Below are 25236 nucleotides of genomic sequence, written 5' to 3'. Positions count from 1 at the left end.
GTAGAATACTGTGAAACTCATAAATACAAACTACTGACAGAGGCAACACCACAAATGACTCTCAAAAACATCACAAGAAGTGAAAGGACCCAAACACAAAAAGACTAAATGCTGCATGATTCTGTTTATGTAAAATTTTTAGAAAAAGCAAAACAATAAAGACAGAGTCAGTGGTTACTAAGGGCTAGGGGTGTGAGCAGAGACTGCCTACCAACAGGTATGAGAATGTTCCTTGGAGTGATAGTCAGTGTTCTAATCAGGGTTGTGGTCATAGTTACGTAACTGTATAAATTTATTAAACTCATGGAATGGTTTACTTTTAAAAATGTGATTATTACATGTAAATTATATCTCAATGTGTTTTAAAAGGTAAGCAAGAAGGCAGAATGACTATAGGTTCCATTGATTTCCATGTTCCCCAGAAAAGAATCACAGAACCATAGACAACTGCCACATTTAAGTGTGACATCTCCCTCAATATCTTACAGAAATAAGTTTTATCTTGGGCTTTCATTTTAATGAGATGAGAAGCTTCAAAAATGAGTGTGGTTAGAGTAAAATGCAAGCTGTACCTTTTAGACTATGTTATTAAAATATTAGGTGCTATTTTTTGAGTGCATACAATGAGTCAGAGATAGGTATTTTACATACAGAATTACAATTTTATACTTATTTCCATATAACAAGTGAGGAAATCAAGGCCGAGGAAAAAAAGTATCTAAGGTCCATTCAGCAAGGTGACTTATCCAGGATTTGGAAAACTGGTATAACTGTCAAGACAATATTCCTCACAACCCATGTGTTGCTTCCAATGCATAATATGTGTAATTTAGATAATGATTGCAGTAAGGATCTGGAAGTTAGGATAAAATTATAATTGTTGTCATGAAAGTTAAGAAATGCCAGCTAGAAAACAAAGATGCAATGATTTTTCATTAAGTGTAAATTAAAAAAATACAATTTAAATTTCACTTTTAACATGGAGGATGACAAAGCTATTACTTTTAAATATTGAGAATAAAGCTCCCTGATTCAAAGATTCATGAAACCTAAAGACAAAAAAGGCATATTAATTTTTCATAAAATACAAAAACCATATAGCAGAGGACATTAAAGAAAGACCCAGTAGAAAGGATTCTGAGATCTTTGCTAAGCACAATGATTACTGTGATTATAAGTTTTAAGTTTTTGTATTTTAAATATTACATGATGACTTCTTTCAAAAGAGAGATACATAATTTGGAAATTCTGATTCTATTACCAAAAATAACAATGGTCTTCTAACCTGGAACACAGGACAGTTTTATATTTGGGATATAAGAAATCCAAGTTTGAAAAAGCACAGATCAGTGTTTTACTCATAATGTTTGCTTATAATTGGATTATGTGCATATGAAAGTATGTAAATTTTGCATAAGAGAATAAAAGAAACCATTATATTTTTCATGTCAATAGAATTTTATAAAGTGTAGGTGGAAATTCATGAACTATTATGGCACTTTCCACAGTTTTGTCCCAAAGAGGAAGGGTTAATGATTATACCAACACATGAAAGATACTTGAGAAAAGGCTCAAGGCAGAGTAAATGATTACTATCTTACCAATCTGTTTATGCGAACAAATTCTTCTGAGGTTTTGGCCCAAGGAGGAAGTTCAACATCAGATACTACTGTTCCATCATCCATCACTCCAAGATTATAATTATTGAAGTTGACAAACATCTCAGGGAGATAATAAAACTCAGGGATCAACTCCTATATAAAAATAAAAGACAATGTCATATTATAAATTGTGGAATACTGCTACGTCATAAAGGGCCTGGTCATTTCCAAATGTGTAGAAGAACAAAATAAACAGTAATTTTTTCACTTTTTGTATCATAGCCCTATTACTGTTTTCATCACAGTAGAGCAATCCTATCCAACCAAATTAAATAACATATTCCTGCATGATTATATGCTTTCCATTAAAACAAGTGTCATAACCTAAAAATTGCTCAACACTAATATTTGAGTAATGTTTGAGGTTTGATAAGCTATAAACAGAGATAAGCTTGCTATGAGTTTAAATTAGATTTTTAATAAATTATGTGGAATTTTTGCCAGAAAAAAAAACAAGATTTTTTATAACATTCGCATTAAAGTACCACTGCCTTGGTCCCTGTATCAACCAGAGAAATATTCATTACATTTAGCCACAGTGTAACAACATATTCTGCTCACATTTCAAAAACATCTAAGGTTAGTTTTAAGGAACTAATGCCGATAAAAGATGAAAATTTATAATTAGTCTAGAAAATGACCTGCCTAAGAAGCTGAGTAAATTAAATATATGGCCTTAATTTTTTTAAAATATGGTTTTAATAAGAACTTTAAAATACACTTTAATGGGATATTTACTAAGCTGAAAAATGCAGCCAGTTAGGTTTTTGTGTACAAGCCCCAGATATTAACTATTTCAGAGGTTCTTTAGATCAGACTTGAAATTCAGTCTTGACATGGGTCAGTGACTCGGTGGTCTTTCAGATACCCCCTCAGGGCCAGCTATGGCAGGACTGGCTTCCAAACAGTTGAGTAAAATAGGAAGGTCATCAGATTTGGACAAGGTCAGTATGAACTGGAGAGAGCAAAGAAAAGAGATCCAGCAAGAATTAAGCCATTATCACCTCCATCATCCATGTGAAATGTTGTTTGACTTTGAGTGGTACATCCTTTGTCTATAATCACAATAATTAACTAAGCAGGGCAGAAATGAGGTTGTCCTCCAAATGCCTGACAACAAACTGATCATTAGACTTGAAAAACATTTAACTCAAATAAATGTAACACTAATAAAAAAGAATTCTGCTAAAATTTTAACATTAATTTGCACAGTGATCACACAATTTTTTAAAATTCTCATTTCCAAAAATTATGCAAATAAGTCTGACAAAAGAGAGAAAGAGATACATGTGGGTTATTTTATTCAATAAAAAGCTATATCCAATTTATTTGCGCTAACATGTATGGCATAAGATTAGTAAGGTACTAAAATAAACTCTCAAAGACCATTATCACATTTAATTTCACAGCAATGTTATAAGGTATCATCTCCATTTTTTTAAATCATCTCCATTTTTAAGACAAACTAAGGCTCAAAATATAATTTGCTCAAATTTACACAGCTGATTTATTGTAAGTGGTATTTTAGATCAAGACTTGTCTCACTCTAAAACCTGTGCCCTTAGTGATCAAATAAGTATGAGTTCTTAAATAAGTATGAGTTCTACAGTGCTAAACACTTTATTTTTTATCTCATTGTTCTTCACATTTATTTACCATTCATTTACAACACTATATAATTAGTATTACTGCTTTATACCGCGATCAGTTATAGTACCACTGTCAAACTGACCCGTCTACTTGTCTCTCACCTGTACTCTTCCTCCTCTGAAAACCCACTATTACTAGTCTGCTGTTATTGAACACTGTAAATACAGATGTTTACTATAGATTCTAAATAAACAAAAAAAAATAATAAATTTTGGGGCCTCCCTGGTGGTACAAGGGGTTAAACACCACACTATGAATCCGAAGCCCCTGCAGCACTCTTTCCCAGGCTAGCCAGAGAGCAACCCACATGGCACAGGAGACCTCTCCTGTCTCACCCGCTGCTCCCCTCTGCAGTGTATTTCAGTCAGTCTGCCTGGTCTGTTCCCCGCTTTGTCTCTGGTGAATGCTCTCACCCCCCTGCATCTCTGGCTTGTATCCCAGCTCTTGTATGCATAAGTAAATCTTAAAATAAAAAGTAAACTTTTAATTCTTTGACGATAAGAAAACTGATTTTCCTAAAAAAACATATATCATATATGTAATATATATATATTCCAAGAGTATTTGATGACAAAATTTATCAAACAGGCAGAATTTTTAAAATATGCTTTAATTATTTACCCAGATATGGAAATAATTCAATTTATAACTATTATTAATTTGTTGAAGTTTACATTCAACTGATTTTACTTTGGGAAATTCTACCAATATTCCTTATTTTCACTCTATATTAGTTATGCTAATAAAGAAAAATGTTACTACTCCTAGGTTCTAAAATAGTAGCAAGGACCATGTCTTCCTTGGGTACTCAAAATCAAAAGTAGCCTTTTCGCTAAATTTAATGTTAATTCTTTTAATTTCAATAATATCCACCATCCCCACTCCACCATAAGGCTCTCGATGACTGGAAGATAGCATTCTTCTTTCGCTTGTTATATTCACCATGTGCCTAATAATTCTAATAAATTCTAGATTCAAAGCAATGAAAATGGCTGAATTTTAGATCCAAGGTGTCTCCCAAGTTTTAAAATTTGGGAGATCAGTGATTTCTATTATAAATCAGAGATATACATTATAGAGTAAAATTATACAAAAACATGCTCTCTTGAGACCATGCCTAGGAAGCATAAATGGAACAAGTGACATTTCATAACAATTTTCTTAAGAATAAAGTTTTCAGGGCCTCCCCGGTGGCGCAGCGGTTGAGCGCTGGGTTGCGAAGCTGCCCGCGGCCTCTGCGGCGCCGGTTCGATCCCCGGCTGCTCCCCGGCCACCGGAGGAGGGTCCCACATGGCGCGCAGACCTCTCCTGCCGCCCGCTGCTCCCCTCAGCAGTGTACTTCGTCAGTCTGCCTGCTCTGCTCCCCGCTCTGGCTCTGGTGAATTCTCTCACCCTCCCGCGCTTCTGACTGTACCCAGTGCTTATATAAATAAAATAAATAAATAAGTAAAAATCTTAAAAAAAAAAAAAAATGAAGTTTTCAATCTTTATATGTAGTGCTAAAATTTTTAAAATTTTTTTATATTTTTCTCTCTCTTCCACATCTGTCATTGTATTCAAGCTGCTAAACAACTTGGAAAAAAAATACATTTGTTCAATACACAAATGTTCATCACAGGCTTTTTCTACAAGTTCTATATTCAATTAACAATATTTTTCCTGACCTCCTTTAAACATATAAATGTATTATGAATTTAAAACGATTTTACTTTCATATTAACTGTTTTACCCTAAACATAAACTCATTTAACTAGAAATTAAATGGAGCAAAAATATACATAAAACAGATACATTTTGATCTGTTGATAAAATTTTAATCTGTTGATGAAAAAGCAATTTTAAACTTTTATGTGTAACTGGATCAGGCTAAACTTTCAGTTACATAATCTATCATGCAGGGAGGAAAGTAATAATTCATAATTTCTGTTTAATGATCACAGATTTTATGATTTTATTTGCAATTGACTGCTAAAGATAGATATCTTGTAATTTTGTGCAATGGACATTATCAAAATATCTCAAAAGTAAAAATGTAAATTTTATTAATTAAAAATTAAGTTTAATCATAGTTCAATTCAATTGAAATTTATGAATTTGTGTTTTGCTCTATTTTTTCCATCCACCCATGTACTCCTCCAATTTTAAAAGATTATTAGGCATTTCCAGAGTATTTTCAGGGTGCAGAACAGAGGTCTCTTGAAGACATTCTCTTTCTCTGTCTTTTGGGAAAGGCTAAGCAAACAGTAGATTATGTAAGGTGCCCAGAAGCAGCAGTGTCAAAAGTTAGTCTGTTTAAAGATACACAAGCCAAAGAAGAGAGAAAAGATTTTCCCTAAGATTAAGGAAGCAGGTTTCTAAAACTCTATAGTCAGTTTTCTTTAAGTCTGGGGGAAAGAACAGGGGATGGAAAAGGTTAGGCTGGAACCCAGGGGGAGGCTAGTGGAGATGAGGGTCACCACTTGCCTATAGAATGCCACTCTTTGAATAAGAAAATGAGAGCCTTTATGGGCTAGTATAGCCCAAAGTAACCCCCTTTGGTAACTGGAGTACAGATTGGATTCCAGATCCTATTTTTCCACCAATCTGGAGCCCTTACAAAGAAAACAATCCTCCTAATTGATGCACTTAGGAAAGTTAGTCCCACAGCATTATGGCTTTTGGCATCAGCAAGTGTTGATTAACCCAAACTTGGTATTAACTAACAAAAGAGCTTGTGTCTTAGACAATAAGGATGTAACTAATGAACACGACAAAATGAAGATGTGAGGGCCAATTTTGGAAGTATCATGTAAGCTTAGATCTCATTCAAATCTTGGGAAAAGGAGTTCCTGCCCTATATCTCTACTGATTATGAATGAATTCCCCACTAGACTAATATGAAGTACCTTTGAATTCAAACTGGGATATTTATTATATACTTCATACTGCATACTTGAATTGTTGCCTACGAATTTATATGTATTTCAATAATGACATGTTACCAATATATTCACAGGTAATTATTTCTGGGAACCAAAATGGTAGGAAGAATTCAATATGGGCAGAAATACAAGTAATACTTTTATTAAAAGAAGAAAACGTTAAAGAAATCCCTTTCATTTATGAAGCCTGGCATCACAAAAGGAAATATAACTTATCAATATCCTAAAAAATTTATTTAGGTTTTAATTTTTGCAGAAAACTATGTTAGGTTGAGAGATAAAGACATGAGTATATTCCCCTGACCACAATCCCCCTCCCCCCATCACAGATAAAATTGCTAAATAACATTAAAGGGATACACTTATTAGAAAGAAACTGGCTGTAGAAACAAATGGCACTCTAGAAATTCAAAAATATGGGGGAGTTCATCAGAGAAAATTTTAGGGAAAAAGAACATAATACATTAAGGAATACATTTAATAAAAATATATCACACTGCTATTAGAAAAAGCTACAAAACACTGTAGGGAACAATTTAAAAAGACCTAAATAAACGAAGGATAAACTATGTTTAGAGATAAGATCTCATTTTAATCCTAAAAGCATCTTTCTAAGAACCAAGTCTTGGTATGATGCTGAATATTACAGTTCAAAACTATCTCCTTTGACAGATGAAATTTAGTAACAGAGTCAAAGATTATGTCTCTCCAATACTTCTAATGTACATTTATAAAGTGAAGTATGTTTTATATTCATCAGAACAGAACATTCAGCTCTGGATAAAAAACACATGTTCAGCAATTCTTTAAAACATCAGTGTAAAATGATAAGTAAACAACACTGACAGAAGACAGAGATATTTACAATTCACATTTTCTTCTAACTTGCTGACAATAATTTTAATCTCTATCACTTAATTAGGCAGATGGGTCTTAGAGGCAGGTAACATGGTTAAAAAGTAGTATATCATCTCCTAAAATAAAAATCTGAAAGGTTCAACCAGAGGTTATTCCACAGTTGGGATAAGCCCATTGCTTTGATCACAAATCCCAAGGCTTTCATGGCAAAATGACAAGGATTGGTTGTGACCACACATATGCTTTAGTTTTCTTAATTAAGGTATGATCTCCACTGATATGAGTGGCCTCTGTAGAGAAGCGATGTGATTCTCCAATGAACAGTCACTAATTCTATCCATTGAACTAAAACCATTCCTTCAGAAATACCTGGGCAACCATGACAAATACTAATCTATTAACCCAAAGAAACAAAATAATCAAAACCAAAAGTCAAAATTAGGCTACTTCAGAGGTAAAGTTAAAATTTTTATATTCTCCTTACTAAAATAGGAAATCTGTACAATTCAAATATAAGCATTGTATGAAGATAATTAATTTAACAAAACTTCCTTAGGAATATTGATGGCAGAAAAGGTTTGAAAGCAAAATGTTAGCTTTACACTATGGGAAAAAAAATGAGAGAATTTATGAAGGAAAAGAAATCCAAATTCAGATTTTATAATGAATAAAAAAGCTGAAAAATTATAACGTAATATATTATGAAAAAATGTACATGTCCTGATAAATTTTAACTTTCACATGAATATTTGCCCACAAACAAGAAAAGCTTTTTTAAGTAAATGATTGAAAAAATTGAGTTGAATTGCCTATGGATGCCATTTTAAATAAACTGTATCTGTAACAGTTTTCAAATTGGTGTTTAAATATAGTTTCTCCATACTTTGTAGATAAAATGCTGTTTTTTTTCCTTTTTAAAAGAAATATAATGGCAATTTTTTAAAGAACTGGAGAAGGCAAATAATCTATAATCCTTCTAGACAGATCCAATAAATGCCACATCATTTCAAATGCATTAAAATAAAGAAAAATTTATGAATTAAAAACTAATAGATAATAGGTAACCCATCTTAATCTAATATATTGGAGAGAATAATTGGGTTTGACTTTGTCTACTTAACCTACTAGCCACATGCCCTTAAATTAATTTCATTTTCCTGACCCTTACCTCAACTGCCATTTCTAAAACATAGGGTTGTTGTGAGGCAAATATAAGATAACACAGAATTCTATATTTGTATAAGATATTATTATTAATTCATTACTAGTAATTATTATTACATACCAGTATAATAGTAATAATGACAGTATATTAATAATCATTACTATTATCTTTAACATGACCACTGATGAAAATCCCAATTTATGCATTCAACTTGCCTAATTCTTAAAATCCAACACTCACTGAATAATGTCCATTCACAAAAGCATTTAACATTAATTCTAAGGTCATTTAACAAAATTCACTTGTGAAATAAATATGGCCACAAAGTAACTGAGTCTTAATAATTCCTACTAAATAATTACCACATTGAAAACAAATTTAATATTTTTATTAATGATGACAATATGACTTAACATGCTTCACTTTGTGAATGAATAGCCTCAATATTTTATAGCTCTCTCCCCATTCAAAACATTATTTTCTTCAGTATTTGGACTAAAAGTTTTCAGCGAGCCTTTTATTATTACAGGACCCAACTTTCAATGAAACCATAATTTGGGAAGAGATAATGGACATTAATAATGCAAACAATAAGAGAATACATATACATGTACACACATATATAATGTGTATATACACAGATGTGTAAGCACATACATACACACATACATAAATATAAGTAAATGAGTATGGAGAAGAACAATCAACATCTGTGTATATGAACACATAAATGATCAGTCATTATCTTTATTTTTAAAGATTTATTTATTTATTTTATACAAGAACCAGGGTACAGGCCTGACGCGTGGGGGGGTGAGAGGATTCACCAGAGACAAAGCAGGGAACAGAATAGGCAGACTGACGAAATACACTGCTGAGGGGAGCAGTGGGTGAGACAGGAGAGGTGTGCCGCACCATGTGGGACCCTCGCCAGCCGGCCAGGATTGAACCGGCGCTGCAGAGGCTGTGGACAGCTTCACAGCGTGGCACTCAACCGCCTGCGCCACCAGGGGAGGCCCCAGTCATTATTTTTAATTGAACAAAATTATAAGCTCACTAGTCAAAAAACAAATTACATGTATGTGTACATTTTTATAACTCAGGAAGATCAGAATATTTTCTAAGTACACAATTTTTCTGTCTAGCATATACGTAATATAAAAAGAAAAATATTTCATCTTTCAAGTAATTTTATTAAAGAATGAAACATGGTTTATTGAGGATAAAGGAACATAAAATTCAATAGTAAAGAGAATTAGTATATGGGCACAACATTTAACATATTAAGAAGAAAAGAGTTAAAGAGATGTGGCAAAGTTAACAAACCTGCAATATGTGCATATGTATAAAATAAGGATGAACAGAAAATTCAGTTTGAGTATGAGTGCTTTATATTGAAAGAGAGGTGCGACAGCTTGAATTCACTCTAATGTGAATGTAAGCATGAAAAAGAGACAAATGGAAAAGTATAGACTGGAAAAAAATAAAAGGGAAAAGGGGAACCCTTGTACTATGTTGGTGGGAATGTAAACTTGCTCATCCACTATGGAAAAGAATGCAGAGTTTCTTAAAAAAAAATTAAAATAGATCAACCATATGGTCTAGCATTTCCACTTCTTAGTATGTACCCAAATGAACACAGGATATACGAGCGATACATGCACTCACATGTTTACAGCAGCACAATTCCAATAGTCAAGATTGGAATCTACCTAGGTGCCCACTGACAAATAAATAATAAAGGTGTGATATATTTACACAAAGGACATTGTCACATGTGATAACATGGGTGGATCTTCAGCACATTACTACATGAGATATGTCAAAGAAAGGCCAGGAATATATGATAGAATTTATATGTGGAATCTAAAACAGCCAAACTCTTAAAAACAGGAAATGAAACAGTGATTACTAAGATGTGGAGGAGGGGACAGGACAAGTGTTTTTTGAGGGCACAAACCAGCAACAAGTAGTAAACAAGCCCTGGAGAATTAATACACCATATAGAGAATACAAACAATACTGTATTATAATTATCAAACTTAATTTTGCCAACCACTAAAAGAAAAGCAACATGAAGAGGTGCTAGTTAATGCTACAGTAGCAATCATATTACAATATATAAATGTATCAAATTAACATGTTAAAAATCTTAAATTTGCAATATTATACTAGATATATTTTAATTAAAAAACACTCATTTAAATTTAGAAAATACAGGGGAGGAGGCGGGAGAGGGATCGGAGGAGCACAGGGGACTGAGGTGATGGTGCACGGGTGTCTTGGTGAAGAAAACTCTACGGGGACTATAGTTAAAGGGGTGGGGAAGCAAATATGGTTTAAAAATGAACAATGATGTAAAAAAAATTTTAAATTAGTATAAAAAAATAAACAAAATAAAGGGCAAATACATATGAGTTACTGAACTTATTTTGTAATGTCTAAATTTCTCGTCATTTTCATTGTTATTTTTTAAAAATGACTAAATTGAAAGAAAGCGCAGAAGGCAGAAATGTGCAAAGCATGAATGGAAGAAAGGTTTAAGATTTCTATTTTGCTTTCTTTAGTATTTAAAACTGCTGAATTATTTAAAACAGGAGGAAACAGCAGGAAAGGTGAAAATAATTTTACCAAGAAAACAAATCAATTATTAACCTTTTCTAAAAAACCCAACATGAAATATATTTCTAGCAATTATGTTCTACTAACTGTAGCTAAACACTTTTTTATAAATGGCTCTACCACTGATGCTATCAGCATCCATGGAATGTATTATGGTCGGAGAGGTGCTGATGGGGTAGGGGGAGGAGAGAAGGAAGCTAACTTATCTTCAGATTACAGACCCCTGGGACTTCTGGGGTAGTGGAGGGCAAGTCAAAGGTCTCATGTTTTACAAATCTCACAAGACACAAATAAAACGGTACAATGATTACCTCTATTTTGAATTATTATTTAATATGATGTGCACACTTAAAATTTTTAAGGGTTCATTTTTAAAGATAAAACTAAACTAATTCTTGAAATATTACTTATCATCCTTTATTTATATAATATTATTTTGTAGTTTCTTAGTAACTGGTTGCATTTCATTTATTTATTTGCAAGTATGGAATATGCTGCACCGACCCCACTAATTTCAGAACTTAGTGCAATTTACATTCCTTAGTAACAATAGACAATAAATCAAAGATGGGGTTTTTTTTTAACTGAATAACCAAGATGTGAACAGCAATATTATTGTACACATAGACTTCTTATATAAAGCTGTAATAGTTAAGAACATCTGTCTTAAATGTAAAAATGTAGAAAATGGAATCATTAACAACTCAGGTGACACTGAGTAATTCTCTTGTGGACAGAAAAGCCCTCCTAAAATCAGGGATGATAGCAGCCCCTTTCCACATGGAGCATGTAACAATTTGGATTTTGCTGTGCCCTTCTGGCTGGGGCGTCCTCTCTCCTCTCCTATCTTACCCTTTTTCAGCCTCATTTATTTACCTGCTATACAAGTCATTCCCAATTCTACCTCCCCCAGTCAGAATTCATTTTATTTTCTTTCATCTTATTACAGCTCTTAGCACTGTCTTATCACTTTGAATGTACTTATTTGCATTTGAAACAGTTTTCCGTATACCTGATATTCTCATCTGGAGGCATATGAAGTAGAGAACTATGTTTGCCTTATCCTTTTAACCCCCAACTGCTCTCTACTATGTATTATAAATGATAAATAACAAACACTGGCATGACTAAAAATGTTTTGGGGATTTAATTCACTTGTCATAGAAGCTTTGTGACTGAAGACAGGGAGCTATATACCTGTGCCCTAAGCAGACCTGCTCTTCTGTGTTCTCTGCACACAAGACCAAATTTAACTTAATTCTTCTTTCTCTTTCTCACTCATAAGACAAATCAATCACCAAATCCTAATAGTTCTTACCAGCTAAGTATGTCTTAAATTCCCCCACATTTTTCCAGAACCAGTCATTTATGAGTTGAAACCTCCAAGGAACTTGCCTAATTACTTTATATTTTATAGACCACTTCTACTCTTGATCATGGTGTAATACATATTCAAAGCCAACCACGAAGACCTCTTTAAGCCACAAGATCCATTTATGTTACTCCTCTGCCTCATACCTTCCAATGTCTTCTTACCATCTCCAGGATAAGTTCAACCTCCTTAACAAAGCTCATAAGGCCACTCATAATAGGCCTGGATTTCCTCTTTCCGTCTCTTCATTTCAAATGTTTTATCTATCAGCCCACAGAATCTTTATTAAATTGCTGGATCTATTTGTCAATATTTCCCCTAATGCAAAAGTTCATTGAAGGCAATGACTGTGTTTTATTTGGTGCTATATCAAAACCGAGAACTGAAGTGCATAAACTCAGTAAAATTAAAAAGACAATTAATGCTACCTTAGGATTCTACCAAATCTTTTACTCTTATTTTTAGTATATTATTTTAGTTATATATTATTGTACTAAATTCTGAGCTTCTGGAGAAGTATGATTTTTCAATCAAGTCCATTTTAGATCCACTGACTATTGCCCAATTCTAAAACAATGAACCTAGTTGACATTTATGACTGCTTCCACTCTCCAACCCTGCTTGTTAATCATTTCTATAGAAAGAAAGTAAAGAAGAAATAAAAGAGTTAAAACTGCAGCAAGTCAGACTGCATGTAGCCATTAGATTGAATTTATTGACAGAAAGCGGAATGAGTATGTTATGTCAAGAGAGAAAGGGAAATCAGTGACAATGAACTGTCTAGAACAGCTTAGATTTTGCCTAATAAAGATATATGACTGCTTACTGAAATTCACCTAAGCTTAATGAGTCTGTAATTTGTCCCACAAAATTTGGTTGATGGGTCAGGCCCAAAGAGTAATATATTTTGCACCTTCCTTTCTAAACTCATGTTAACTTTTAGGACTTAAAACACAAAATCTGCTGGAGATTTAAAACTTTTGTCACAGTGATGAGTTGCCAACCCAACTTTAGAATTTTATATTTCAGTCCTCATGACTACCTGTTATTGCAACTATCTGTCCATGTTTGGATGGAGGATAATAAAAAAAATCAAAATCAGGCATATCATTGTTCAAATAGGTTGAAGGCATTCTCTTTTCCATAATCAGAAAGCTATCCTTTGGTGCGATTACAAAATAACCTCCTGTGCAGCACTGGTAGTGTAGTGGTAAGAATAGCTGCCTTCCAAACCAATGTCCAAAATCTGCCCAATATAAGCACAAACTAGGCACCAAGGACTACTGAACACTTGAAATGTGGCTAATGTGAATAGATATGTGTCATAAATATAAAATGCATACCAGATCTTAAAGACTTAGCTTGAAAGAAATGAATATGAGGTATCTAATTAATAATTTTATACTGATTCTGTGTTGAATACTTTGGATAAATCTGGTTAAATATATTATTAAAATTAACCCCACAAGATTATTTTGATTTTTAAAAATTTAACTAAAAGAAATTTTAAAATTACAAATGTGGTTGGTACTTGTGTTTCATTTTACATTTCTATTGGACAGTGGGAAAACTACCTAGAGAACTGATAATCACTTTTGTACTATTTCTTCAAGCTGAATAAAGAACATCCTGGAGGGTCAGATCTGAAATGGAATCAGCATTGATGCACAGAAATATTGGTGAGTTCCAAAACTAAAATGGTAAATCATGCTAAAAAGAAAAGACTATTTTAGTAAAATTTAACAAAATGTCTTTCTTCTCCAAAGTAAAAAGAATTTGTATTTTTATCTCGTAGGAATAACTTTCATTTTTGGTAAAATTATTTTCTCAGTATTAGCATAATGCAAGAAACAGGGATTCAAGATTAAAGTGATAGTTTCCTTTAGCAAAAATATTAAGTATATTAGAATGTTATATTATTTTTTAAATAAATCTTCTAGTTACTTCACAATAGTTCAGTTTTATAAAACATTTTAGAAAATGGGCCTCCCCGGTGGCGCAGCGGTTGAGCGCTGGGTTGCCAGCTGCCCGCAGCTTCTGCAGCACCAGTTCAATCCCCGGCTGCTCCCCGGCCACCAAAGGAGGTCCCACATGGCACGCAGACCTCTCCTGCCGCCCACTGCTCCCCTCAGCAGTGTACTTCGGTCCTTCTGCCTGCTCTGCTCCCCGCTCTATTGAATTCTCTCACCTCCCGCACTTCTGACTGTACCCAGTGCTTGCATGTATAAACAAACAAACAAATAAATAAATAATAAATCTTTAAAAAAAAAAAAAAAAAAAAAAAAAAAAAAAAAAAAAACATTTTAGAAAATGTATACTGTATTATGAACACAAGCAAGGTACACTGTAGAATCCACTCAATACTGTGACATTTTACTACCCAATCTCTATTGTTTAACATTTCCTTAGTATTTCTAGAAACTCTAAGATAATACAAAGGTGAGGCCATAATCAATATGATTCTATTAATGTTTATATGATTATAGAGATTTAAATATGCCTCCTTATGCATTTATTCTATACTGAAAACTATAATTTAAATATGCTTTCTAAAGTGTTAAGACATAACCCTTCTAAAGAGGCAGGGAAAACATAGAGACATGAATAAATCCCTTCTCGGTTTTATCAGAAGACTCTTTAAAGAGCCTACATAAGCAAACATCACATACTTTTTAAAGTACTTGAAAGTCACTAAATTGAAAGTCACTAAGTTGGTCCTGAGCTACCTTATTACCACTATATAGAAAATAAGGTAGTTTATCATTGTCCTATCCATCCTACAAATGGTTTGTGTTTACAAATTTTGGTTAAAAGAACAAGTAGGTTTCAGTAAAATTAGTCCTGAAGAAAATTGCTGTGCCTCTGAACGAAAAGAAATGGCTTATTAAGAAAGAAGTTGTTGATTTTGATTTTTACTTTATTATAATTAGTCTTTTTCCTGCAACTATAAACCAGAGACACACTGGGGGTGGGAGGAGTAGGATCAAAACAAGGGGGGGTGGGAATTGTATGGGGACTATAACCAAGATGAAAATGCACACATTGTGACATTGTGCAAAAATGAAAAATGATGTAAAAATATATAAATTTGTTTTTCTTTTAACTTCTTTATTATTAAGTTGGTAGCTTAAAAGGGATACATTCCATATTGACAATTCTTGTCATGAACAAAAGCAACAAAAATAGGCAATAGCAAGATGTGTTTTACATATAAACAATCATGTTGTAAGAATAAGAAATCTTGCCCTGTACAACAAAAATAAAAGCAAAATGTGAATAAGCCTTCTATATAAAATATAACCAAATGTAAAATTTTAAAAAATAAAAAAATGAAAACATACTAAATCAATTCTGCTTGAAATATTTATTTTAAAAACAAATTTGGTTTATTTAATTAAATTTTTTTCTTACAAAAAAAAGAAGAAGTTATATTTCTATGCAGGCCCCAATCATCCTGACAGTTGGAATTTTAAATTCTTTTCATCTTTTCCCTGAACTTTATACTCTATTTCTTCATACAGACGCCCTATATGCACTGCTAGAAATAAAGTAGCAAAATAGCAAGAATTGAAATTCTAATTTTTGTCTACTAAATGGGGCTGTTGTATTAAAGCTCACTGGAAAGGAAAGCAAGATGGATTTCAGTTCTTATTAATTGTGAAGAAATATAAGTAATGAGAAAAATAAGGGAGGAGAAAGGTAAAGAAGTTCATGTGACTTTTGTTTTCAGTTTGAAAAACCATGTGGGGGAGTTGTTTTTGTTTTTAACTTCTTCACAAGTGGGGTATTTTAATGAAAGTTCGTTGTTGTTTTTTAAATGGAACCACATATGTAAATTAAATAATCTTGAGAGAAGACGTTTACAATTTAGGCAAAAGAGGCAACAAAACCATAAGGATCTAACATATATGCACCTTCTGTCCAACAATGCTTTAAGCAATGCTCAGAAAAGTAGAAAGTTAAAAATGTCCACTATATTTTACAACAGGAGAAATAATTTTCAAATTTATTATTTTGTTTTTGCTTACATCTGTTGTCCTAAACTTAGCATGCGGTTATAATTTGATCATGAGATATATAACAAATTAAGTAATTTAGAAATTTTTTAAAAACCATGTTTTGATAACAGTAAGGCAGGTTATTATTCTTTTCATGGATCTGTATTTTTTGCTTCTCAAAAGAATTAAGGAATTGAATGGCTCGAGATTAGAAATGGAATTAACAATCATTAAATCTTAACTATTTCTGATTTACTGTTAACCTTTTCAACATTATCTAGTGGTGACTCTTAAAGAACTGAGAGTATTTTAGAGTATTTCAGAGTATACTATTTGTTGTATCAAAACATCCTAAAGATGTCCCAAAATAAGACTATTTCTGCATATGATGAAATCCTTAATAAAACATTTTTGATAAAGGTTATAAATCTACAATAAAATGAATCATATGAGTACATTTTCTAGACTGTAAAATTACTTAAGATTATTACATTGGATTTTTTAAAGGTATTGTGTAGCAGCATAAAATATCTAATTTTTTCTTTTGAACCATATTTGTCCTATGATAGTTATTATTTTCCTCCATAGAGTATAAGTACTTATGTATAAGTCATATTTTATGATACTATCAGAGTTTCACAATATTAGGTCTATCTCCTAACACTCAACAGCGTATAACACAGCACACTGCAGGAAGACACACTAGGTCATGGAAATCAATACCATACTTTTTAAGGTAGACTCAAAAGTCTATTCGGATTTATATTAACTACTGTGAAAAGTATTTTCTTCTTTTACTGTAGTTAATATTAACATGTATGAGAAAAATTCTCATTTCCCCTCAATAATAATGCAATCCTATACAAAGCAAAGTTAGGTACACATTTAGAAACAGTAGCAGGTGAAAGATTACCTGAAATTGAGACATGGGATTTGTAAATTAAATTAAATTTACTTGTATTAAAAGTCTGAGGTTTTTCTTTTTCTCTTTATTTATTTATTTTTTAAAAAGATTTATTTATTTATCTATACAAGCACCAGGTACAGTCAGAAGCGCGGGAGGGTGAGAGAATTCACCAGAGCCAGAGCGGGGAGCAGAGCAGGCAGACTAACGAAACACACTACTGAGGGGAGCAGCGGACACAGCAGGAGAGGTCTGCGCGCCATGTGGGACCCTTGCCCAGCAGCCGGGGATCGAACTGGTGCTGCAGAGGCTGTGAGCAGCTTTGCAGCCCAGTGCTCAACTGCTGCACCACCAGGGGAGGCCCTTCTCTTTTTTAAAAGATTTATTTATTTTTATATAAGAGTTGGGGTACAGGCCAGAGGCGCGGGAGGGTGAGAAGATTCACCAGAGACAGCAGGGAGCAGAACAGGCAGAATGACGAAATACACTGCTGAGGGGAGCAGTGGGCACGGCAGGAGAGGTCTGTCACACCATGTGGTATTCTCCCCGGCCAGCCACATCGAACCGGCACTGCAGAGGCTGCGCACAGCTTCACAGCACTGCGCTCAACCCTCTGTGCCACCGGGGAGGCCCCTGAGAGTTTTCTGATTGTACTTTCCTCGCTGTAGTACTTGACTGAATGGTGCCTTATTACACCTACTATATTACTCTTGAAAAATATTTCCAGGAAGTAAAACAATCATTCTACACCTGCAGAGAGGGAGTGGAAAAAGGAAATATGGAGGGAGGGAGAGAGGGGAAAGGAAAAAAAGAGAGAAGAAACAGATATACACACAGATACAGAGAACACAGAAAATTCTATGCACTGGTTCTTGGCTATTTAATCAAGGGTCTCATCCTTTAAAGCTTAGGGCATGAGAGAAATTGTCAGAATTCATTCAACTAGGAATTGGCTGGGAATAATAATAACTGTAAATGAAACACCTGTGTACCTTAATATCCGATGTATCCCGCTGACTGTTTCGCCAAGCTCTGGAAATAGATGAAAAAGTTCGGTCTGCATGATCAAATTTCCCTCCTTGCAAATTTAGGAAATAAGTTGTGAAGGGCTCCTAAAAAATAAGCAATTAAAAATATCAGTAGGTGTTCCCTCATGCATAAAAACACAGTTTTTATAAATCTTTATATCTAATTACTTTAATGACTAAAAACATTAGTCAATAATACATACCAAGAATACATGGGAAATTATACCTGAATGATTACATTTAAAACATTACTTAATGTTCTTAAATTATTTTTGCTTTGGAAGAAATATCTTCAAAATTTGGTACCTGCAAAATTTTTCAGATTTTCTTCCTTTCCAAGAACAATTTATTAATAACATTCAGACATAAATTAGAATGCATTTTATTCACAGTGCAAGAAAATAGTGCAAAAAAACTAGTCTAATATGTAATTTTTCTATTGTGATGGCTCAATATTTAATTTATGATTAAGAAAAGAAAAATGTTTAGAAGATTTAAAAGCCTCCTCTTAGTTAAAGAACATTTAAACACATATTAGTAGATAATTGCTTGAAATTAGCTAGGCACTATAAATTACTTCTAGGATTTATGTCTGCCTGTACCCTTCTAACAAGCTTTAATTAATGATGTGCTGCTAATGCTTTCCCAAAGAAATTACTTGCGAGTAGATGAATTACCTCTCAATTTTACAGAAACACTTCTTGTTTAACCAATATATTATCAATACACAACAGCTTTGGTCTAACCTACAAATACACCTTATTCCATTTGGGGCAGGTGAAGCTTCCAAATCATATGAAAATATGCCTGTGTTAATGAAATATTATTTAATCCTTATTTTAAGACTAAATTGAAATTAACCTATTTCTCAATTTAGAATACAATAAGAATTTTAAAGAGGCAAATTTAAGGGAAAAATTCTCACAAATCTAGGTGAAACATTTTAAAAGCAATTATACAAGTAATAACATTATGAAACATACCAAATGGGATATGTTTATCCCATTAGAACCTTTATCATTGAAGAGAAATTTTAACAACCAAAAAAGATGCTGATGATTTTAAATATTGCATATTTTCCACAACGTTGAATTTATTCATTCCTGGTTTATTATTCAAATTGAACTTACTATTCTCAGCAGCCATGCAAGAACAAAACTTGCAGTTGAGTAATGAGTACCATAGTGGAACTTTGGAACTTGGTCATCTTCCCAAGATTCATAACGCTCTGCAAAGAATGCTGCTCTTTTTGGATTCAATGCTCCTATTGGCTGCCAGTGGAGGAAAAAGACAAACAAGAGCATGTAAACATAATCATCTTGTCTATTTTTCTCTTCAAATGTTATCCTATTAGCAACTATGAAAGTGAATTAAAAATATGTGCATGTATATATATATAATACAAATGCACACTATGCTAAAAGACAGTGGTACATTCAGAAAGTTGTTGAAAAAATATTTTTTTCAACGTATGTTAAACAAACATATAAGTGCACAGAAAAGCCTGTCATTTCTCAGTAAGTCTAGTTTTCTGTTGAATATAGGTTTTTAATCAGCCTGCATAAAGCATTTTCATAAAGACAATTACCTGAAGTGAATATTAGCTACGTAATAGTTTGGAAAGCATCTAGTAAATCCTAATTAGTTAATTAGAGGTAGCAACCCAAAACAGAATCATGAAGCTACAGAATTAGTTTATAATACGTTCCAAGAAGAAGATGGAACAAAATTGAGGGTGTTAGCCAAGGAGGAGATTGAGTAATAAAGGGATTAAATGTATCTACATTTAGAAATTTCTACAAGTCAGAGTACAACCAGAATTAGAGGACAAAAAGATGCCTGCATGGAATATAAAAACTAGAGGACATAATATGAGATGATACTGGAACATAATACGTTATAGCAGACATATTAAAAGCAAGTCTAGCAAAGCAATGAAGAACTTGGGTTTACAGTAATAAATGTTTCTTGGTATCATTAATGTGGCTGCTGCCATCGTGCTGCATGGACTCCATGAAACAGGATGCAGAACTGTGTGTGGTTAAATGTGCATGCATATTTTTTTTTAAGAAAGACATAAGAATATTGTTCTTAAGACTGTAAAGGCTCAAAGAATGTTAAGATTAACAGCTTTAAGTAATAAGTCATCCTCTCAAAGCATTCTAATCTTTAGAAGATCTTTATCCCTTATTTAAAATAAAAGTACCAATTCAATGGTAAACAAGATGATATGTAAGAGTATTTTAATGAAAACCTTTAAGTTAGTCATACGCCTCAGTCATAAGAGAAAAAAATATTTGATTATATATAGGGGAAATACTAAAATAAATTTAAAATATTGGTTCAAAATAGATGTATTCAGAAATGCCCTATTTGAAAAAGAAATAATGTTAAACTAGCTTTAAACTGCTTTTCATGTTCGTACGTGATTTTAGGCAACATTTAAATTCATCATTTTAGGGTTGTCAACTATTTTTAAATTAAACATTTTTTCAATGCTACTATTTATCTTTGATACTTGTATCTTTCAATAGTTTGGTTTTATCAGCATTTTATTTTAAGCCTTTTTTTACTTTATAGGCAAAATTTTAAAAATCTTTAATTGCTTACTATTTTAAATCAGTATCACAATATGCTAGGTGAATATGTCATCTTTTAAAGTACTAGTGTCTATATGAAAGAATTATTTAGATTTACTAAATTTATGCCAGCTAAGAATGGAACTAACTCCAAGAATTCTTTGTCACAGAACCAATTTGGAACGACTTTAAATGTATTTTAGTTCTTGTCCCTGAAGACTGAGCCATGCAAAAAGAAAGAAAGAAGAAATAAAATCATTGGAAGACAAATTATGTGAATTAAAAATAGAATCAATGGGCCTTTTGTATGGTTCTGCAGCATATTAAGTATTCACTTTATCTGTTCCTATTTTTATTACTCTCCAAATGAGTATCCACCCCCAAAATCAATAGTTATAGAATCATGTTTCTTGAATATAATGCTAAAACCAATTAGGATTGATTTCACTAGCATCTGGAAAAAAATGCCATCATGCAGAGATCCATACAGGTAGAACCCACAGTATTGATTCTGGCTGTTATTGTTACAGTTGGTTTCTGAAGCCTGCTGCAGGACAGCTATCAAGACATACCACATTTATTTGCAAGCATATAAAAAAGAAATCCCCAAATAAAAGAAGGTTTAAAAAAAAAAAAAAAAGACCCAAGGAGCTGTGCAATGACAATGATACACTATCAGCTTACTCAGAGAAGTTACAGTGGGAATACACACATTGAATTATACATTACGCGAAAGCACTGATTTATTGTGGTAATAACATCCACCTCATTAAAAGATTCTGCTTTGCTGCAGTTGGAAGGCTACATATTGTTTACTGCTATAAATTAATGGCAGTGCAAAGAAGACTGTGGAACCGTCCTAACAATAGATCTGTAATGACAGTGCTGTATATCACAGCTTCCTCAGCAGCTTCATAATAAAATGGAGACAATGTATTGAGCTAATACATTCTACCATACTGGCCCATATTTTTCTGACAACTGCTTTAAAAGATGAGCTGAATTCAACTATGTTATAATGCTGCAAAACATTTAACTAAGCAAGAGTCAGTCATACACCAAAGTGCATCATAGCATTTTTAAAACATTGTCTAAATCAGCAGTTCAAGATGTTTATTCATCTCTGCAAAGAACTAAATGTTGATGTTTTCTCTTACTTACACAGTATATTAAGAGTAACAATTGTTGGGTAATTCAGGAAGATGCTAACACTATTATCCAACAGAGAGCTCTCTGCACAATTTAATGGTAAAAGCCTGACAGAGTATTTTTTAAAATCAGCCAATTTATTAAACGAAGAAGAGCAAATATACTGGTCATTTAAAAATCAATACAAAAATAAGTATTGATTAGGAAGGTATAATTCAAGTTCATAACCAGGCAAACATAAGTAGCTCTTGGATATAAAAAAGAAAATAAATACTACAGAATGCTAACACAAAGACTTATTAAAAAAACACCAATCACAAGATCAAAGAATGATTCAAATAAAATAGAATGATTAAAAAATTAAAGCATCAGGACTCCCAAAAGAAGCACTCCATTACAAAACAAAAACAACTTGGATTAAAGTAGGAAAATACAAATAAAAGAATTAAGAACACCAAACTCTAGAAAATGTATAAACAGTGAAAAAAATCACTATTCTTAGGATATTTTAATTTGACAAACAGCAAAAATTAACAACTGTGGTAGAGCAGCAACTATTCTGTTCAGAAATTGTAGAGAAACCTTTCAGACCAAATAATGTGAAATTTGCTAATTTAAGTTTTAAGTATATTATAATAAAAATACATTTTTATTACCTTTTTTGAGAAGCAATTCTGTTAATTATAGGAGAAGCAAAAGAACTATATGTAAAGTGCCCAGATCAGTGACTGTCACATAGTAAGTTACTGGTAATAGTAACCTTTCAGTTTATTTGATTAAAAATATTTAAGAAAAAAGTCACTAAACACAACTGAGAAATGAGTGGAGCCTATTAGGAATGTGATTAAACATCACAATCCTCAAAAGTCTAACAGCACAGGGTAGTACCAAAACTGAATTACCTTAACCAAGAGCATAAGCAACATTATTTTTCCAAAAGTCCAAAGATCCTATACATTTTAATATGAAAAGCATATAAAATGTCTGGCAAGTTATAATCATCTTTTACTATTTTAATTAAAAATAAACAGTTTAGGATTCATAGACCGCCCCCCCCCACCCTTTGACATGCGTGATGAGTCAAAGAAAATCATTATAAAGTGGAGGCTAGATATACGCAAGGAAACGTTAACAAGGTGGTTGGAATCAATGTAAGATAAATTCAATGCTATATAACAATTTCAGGTTAAAGGATAGAATATTGTTAACTAAGTAAAGGTATCTGATACTCATTGTACAAAAATCTTCAAATTCAGGGGTTGGGAGAGGATGGATTATGGGGGAATGTGACATCATGAAAAGATGGTACTTTCCAATTACAGAATAATCACCTAGAATGGGAAGATTCTAAGAAATAGCTATGGTACGCAGATTACAGGGGCCATTCTACCTCATGGCAATGTTGCTACTTATTGGATCTAAGTGAAGGTACTAAGAGTATTACATAAATTATATTCATAAATCCTTAATATGGAAGTCTATTACCATTTCCAGTTTGCAGGTACAAAATTAAAGTCTGGGAGAAGTTATAAATGACTATCAATAGCTAGTTACCTAGCGAGGGTCAGGGGCAAGATACAAAGCCCACTCTAAATTGACTAGTAAATGCTAGGATGATTTGGTTGTTCAGACTAATGAAAATACTGAAGTTGAATCTGTAAGGCTATTAAGAGTCTTTTCATGAGCAGTGAAGTTTAAATGTCCTTTTTGGAAAAAAAAATTCTCTTTACACTTTTATTTCTACATGTAATGAGTGTACATACCACCTTAGCAGAAAAAATTCACAAACGGTAAAAAAAAAAAAATTAAGATTTTTGTTTTGGAGACACCAAGAAGATGCTTGGCAAACAAATTTTTTTTTCAAAAAAAGTGAACAAAATAAATATTTTCAGCAACGTTTTTTGCTTTGCTTTCTCCTTAACTTCTATATTTGTATATCCGTGTTTGTGAACCCGAGAGCCTGTACTTCTCTGTACTACTAAAGCTTTGTAAATAATTCTATGAATTTTATTTTGTGCATCTCCACCACCTGCCTTCTTTCCCCACCCCCTAGTGAAGAAAATAAACTAACAGTCTCTGTCATTTAAGCAACATTGCCACTGATAGGCGGTGTAGGAACTATTTTGTGTCAGCTGTAGCAGCTCTTTTATCTAAATGACAAGTATAACAAACAGCCTGATCAGCATTTTTACTCAACCTTGGCTTTTAGGGTATTTCGTCATATGCTATATATAGCTGAAATGGCTTGGCACTTATCTTCACACACTCTACATTTTATTTAATATTGTCAAGAAAAAAATGTCACTGGCACACTACCGTGGCTTTTAGAGTTAACAAATAAGCACTTTTGTTTTCAAGTACCAGAGCAGCTTTAAAGCCTTGAAAATATACGTTCTTGTATGTGGAGGTGAAAATACACCCACCTTACTATTTCAATTTAACAAACACATCTTGGGGAAAAGAAAGTATTCCATTTTACTTATGTGCCTATGTAGAATCTAAATCATTTCCAATGTTCACATTGGTAGATTTAGTAGTGCTACCTTCACAGCTGTGTTATTCAGTATTGTTTATACTAAGTGATTCTTAGATCTGAGTTTCAGAAAGGCACATAAACTGATTAAAATACTGTGATGATCCAATGCCAGTGATGAGTAAAATGCCTGGAAGAATCCAAAAATATTCTTAATAGCCAAAGGTAAATTGAAAAAATTGTTTTTAAGTAATTATACAAATGGTGAACACCCAAGATGCCCAAAGCTAACACAACAAAACCTATTCATGGCAGAGAGATTTATCTACCAGAACTGGGGTATAGGCCAGAGGTACAGGGGTTGAGAGGATTCACCAGGGACAGAGTGGGGAGCAGAACAGGCAGACTGACTGAAATACACTGCTGAGGGGAGAAGCAGGTGAGACAGGAGAGGTCTGCTGTGCCATGTGGGTCAGCTCCCTGGTTGGGGATCGAACTTGTGCTGCAGGGGCTGCGGATAGCTTCATAGTGCTGACAGTCAACCCCTTGCACCACCAGGGAGGTTCATTAATCTTTTTTTGTGTGTGCCTGCAATTGAGTCTTACTACAATACTCTTCTAAGCATGCGAGTGGAGGACCCACAGTCAGGCCAACCCATTTCACATTGGGGTTGCATTGTAACAGATGGACTTGGCACATCCTCACCTACTAAGAGTCAATAATAACAGAGAAGGCAGCTTGGACAGTTACAAAGGGCTAAGAGGTAGGAAGTGACCTGCTGTTATTGGCAGAAAATATTACCCACGTCCACTCATCTTTCTCTTGTATGAATCAAAACCTTTACACTAACGGGAGA

The 25236-nt window shown here is 33.2% G+C and overlaps 1 protein-coding gene across 4 annotated transcripts in view; it reads right to left on the bottom strand.

Annotated features, from left to right (window-relative positions):
- Nucleotides 1-25236, bottom strand: part of LRBA (LPS responsive beige-like anchor protein) — a 493454-nt gene that overhangs the window by 125047 nt on the left and 343171 nt on the right. For all 4 annotated transcript variants that reach the window (XM_037497443.2, XM_037497442.2, XM_037497444.2 and 1 more), the window contains 3 exons: nucleotides 19310-19450; nucleotides 18144-18263; nucleotides 1602-1754 (listed from right to left, as the gene is read on the bottom strand). In XM_037497443.2, coding sequence (XP_037353340.1) covers nucleotides 1602-1754; nucleotides 18144-18263; nucleotides 19310-19450 — 414 coding nt within the window. The remainder of the gene's footprint in view (nucleotides 1-1601; nucleotides 1755-18143; nucleotides 18264-19309; nucleotides 19451-25236) is intronic.

This window comes from Talpa occidentalis, unplaced genomic scaffold, assembly GCF_014898055.3.
Source record: "Talpa occidentalis isolate TD23 unplaced genomic scaffold, MPIMG_talOcc4v2.1 talOcc4.8, whole genome shotgun sequence".
Classification (NCBI taxonomy): Eukaryota; Metazoa; Chordata; class Mammalia; order Eulipotyphla; family Talpidae; genus Talpa; species Talpa occidentalis.
This window is presented reverse-complemented; position numbering and strand designations above follow the sequence as displayed.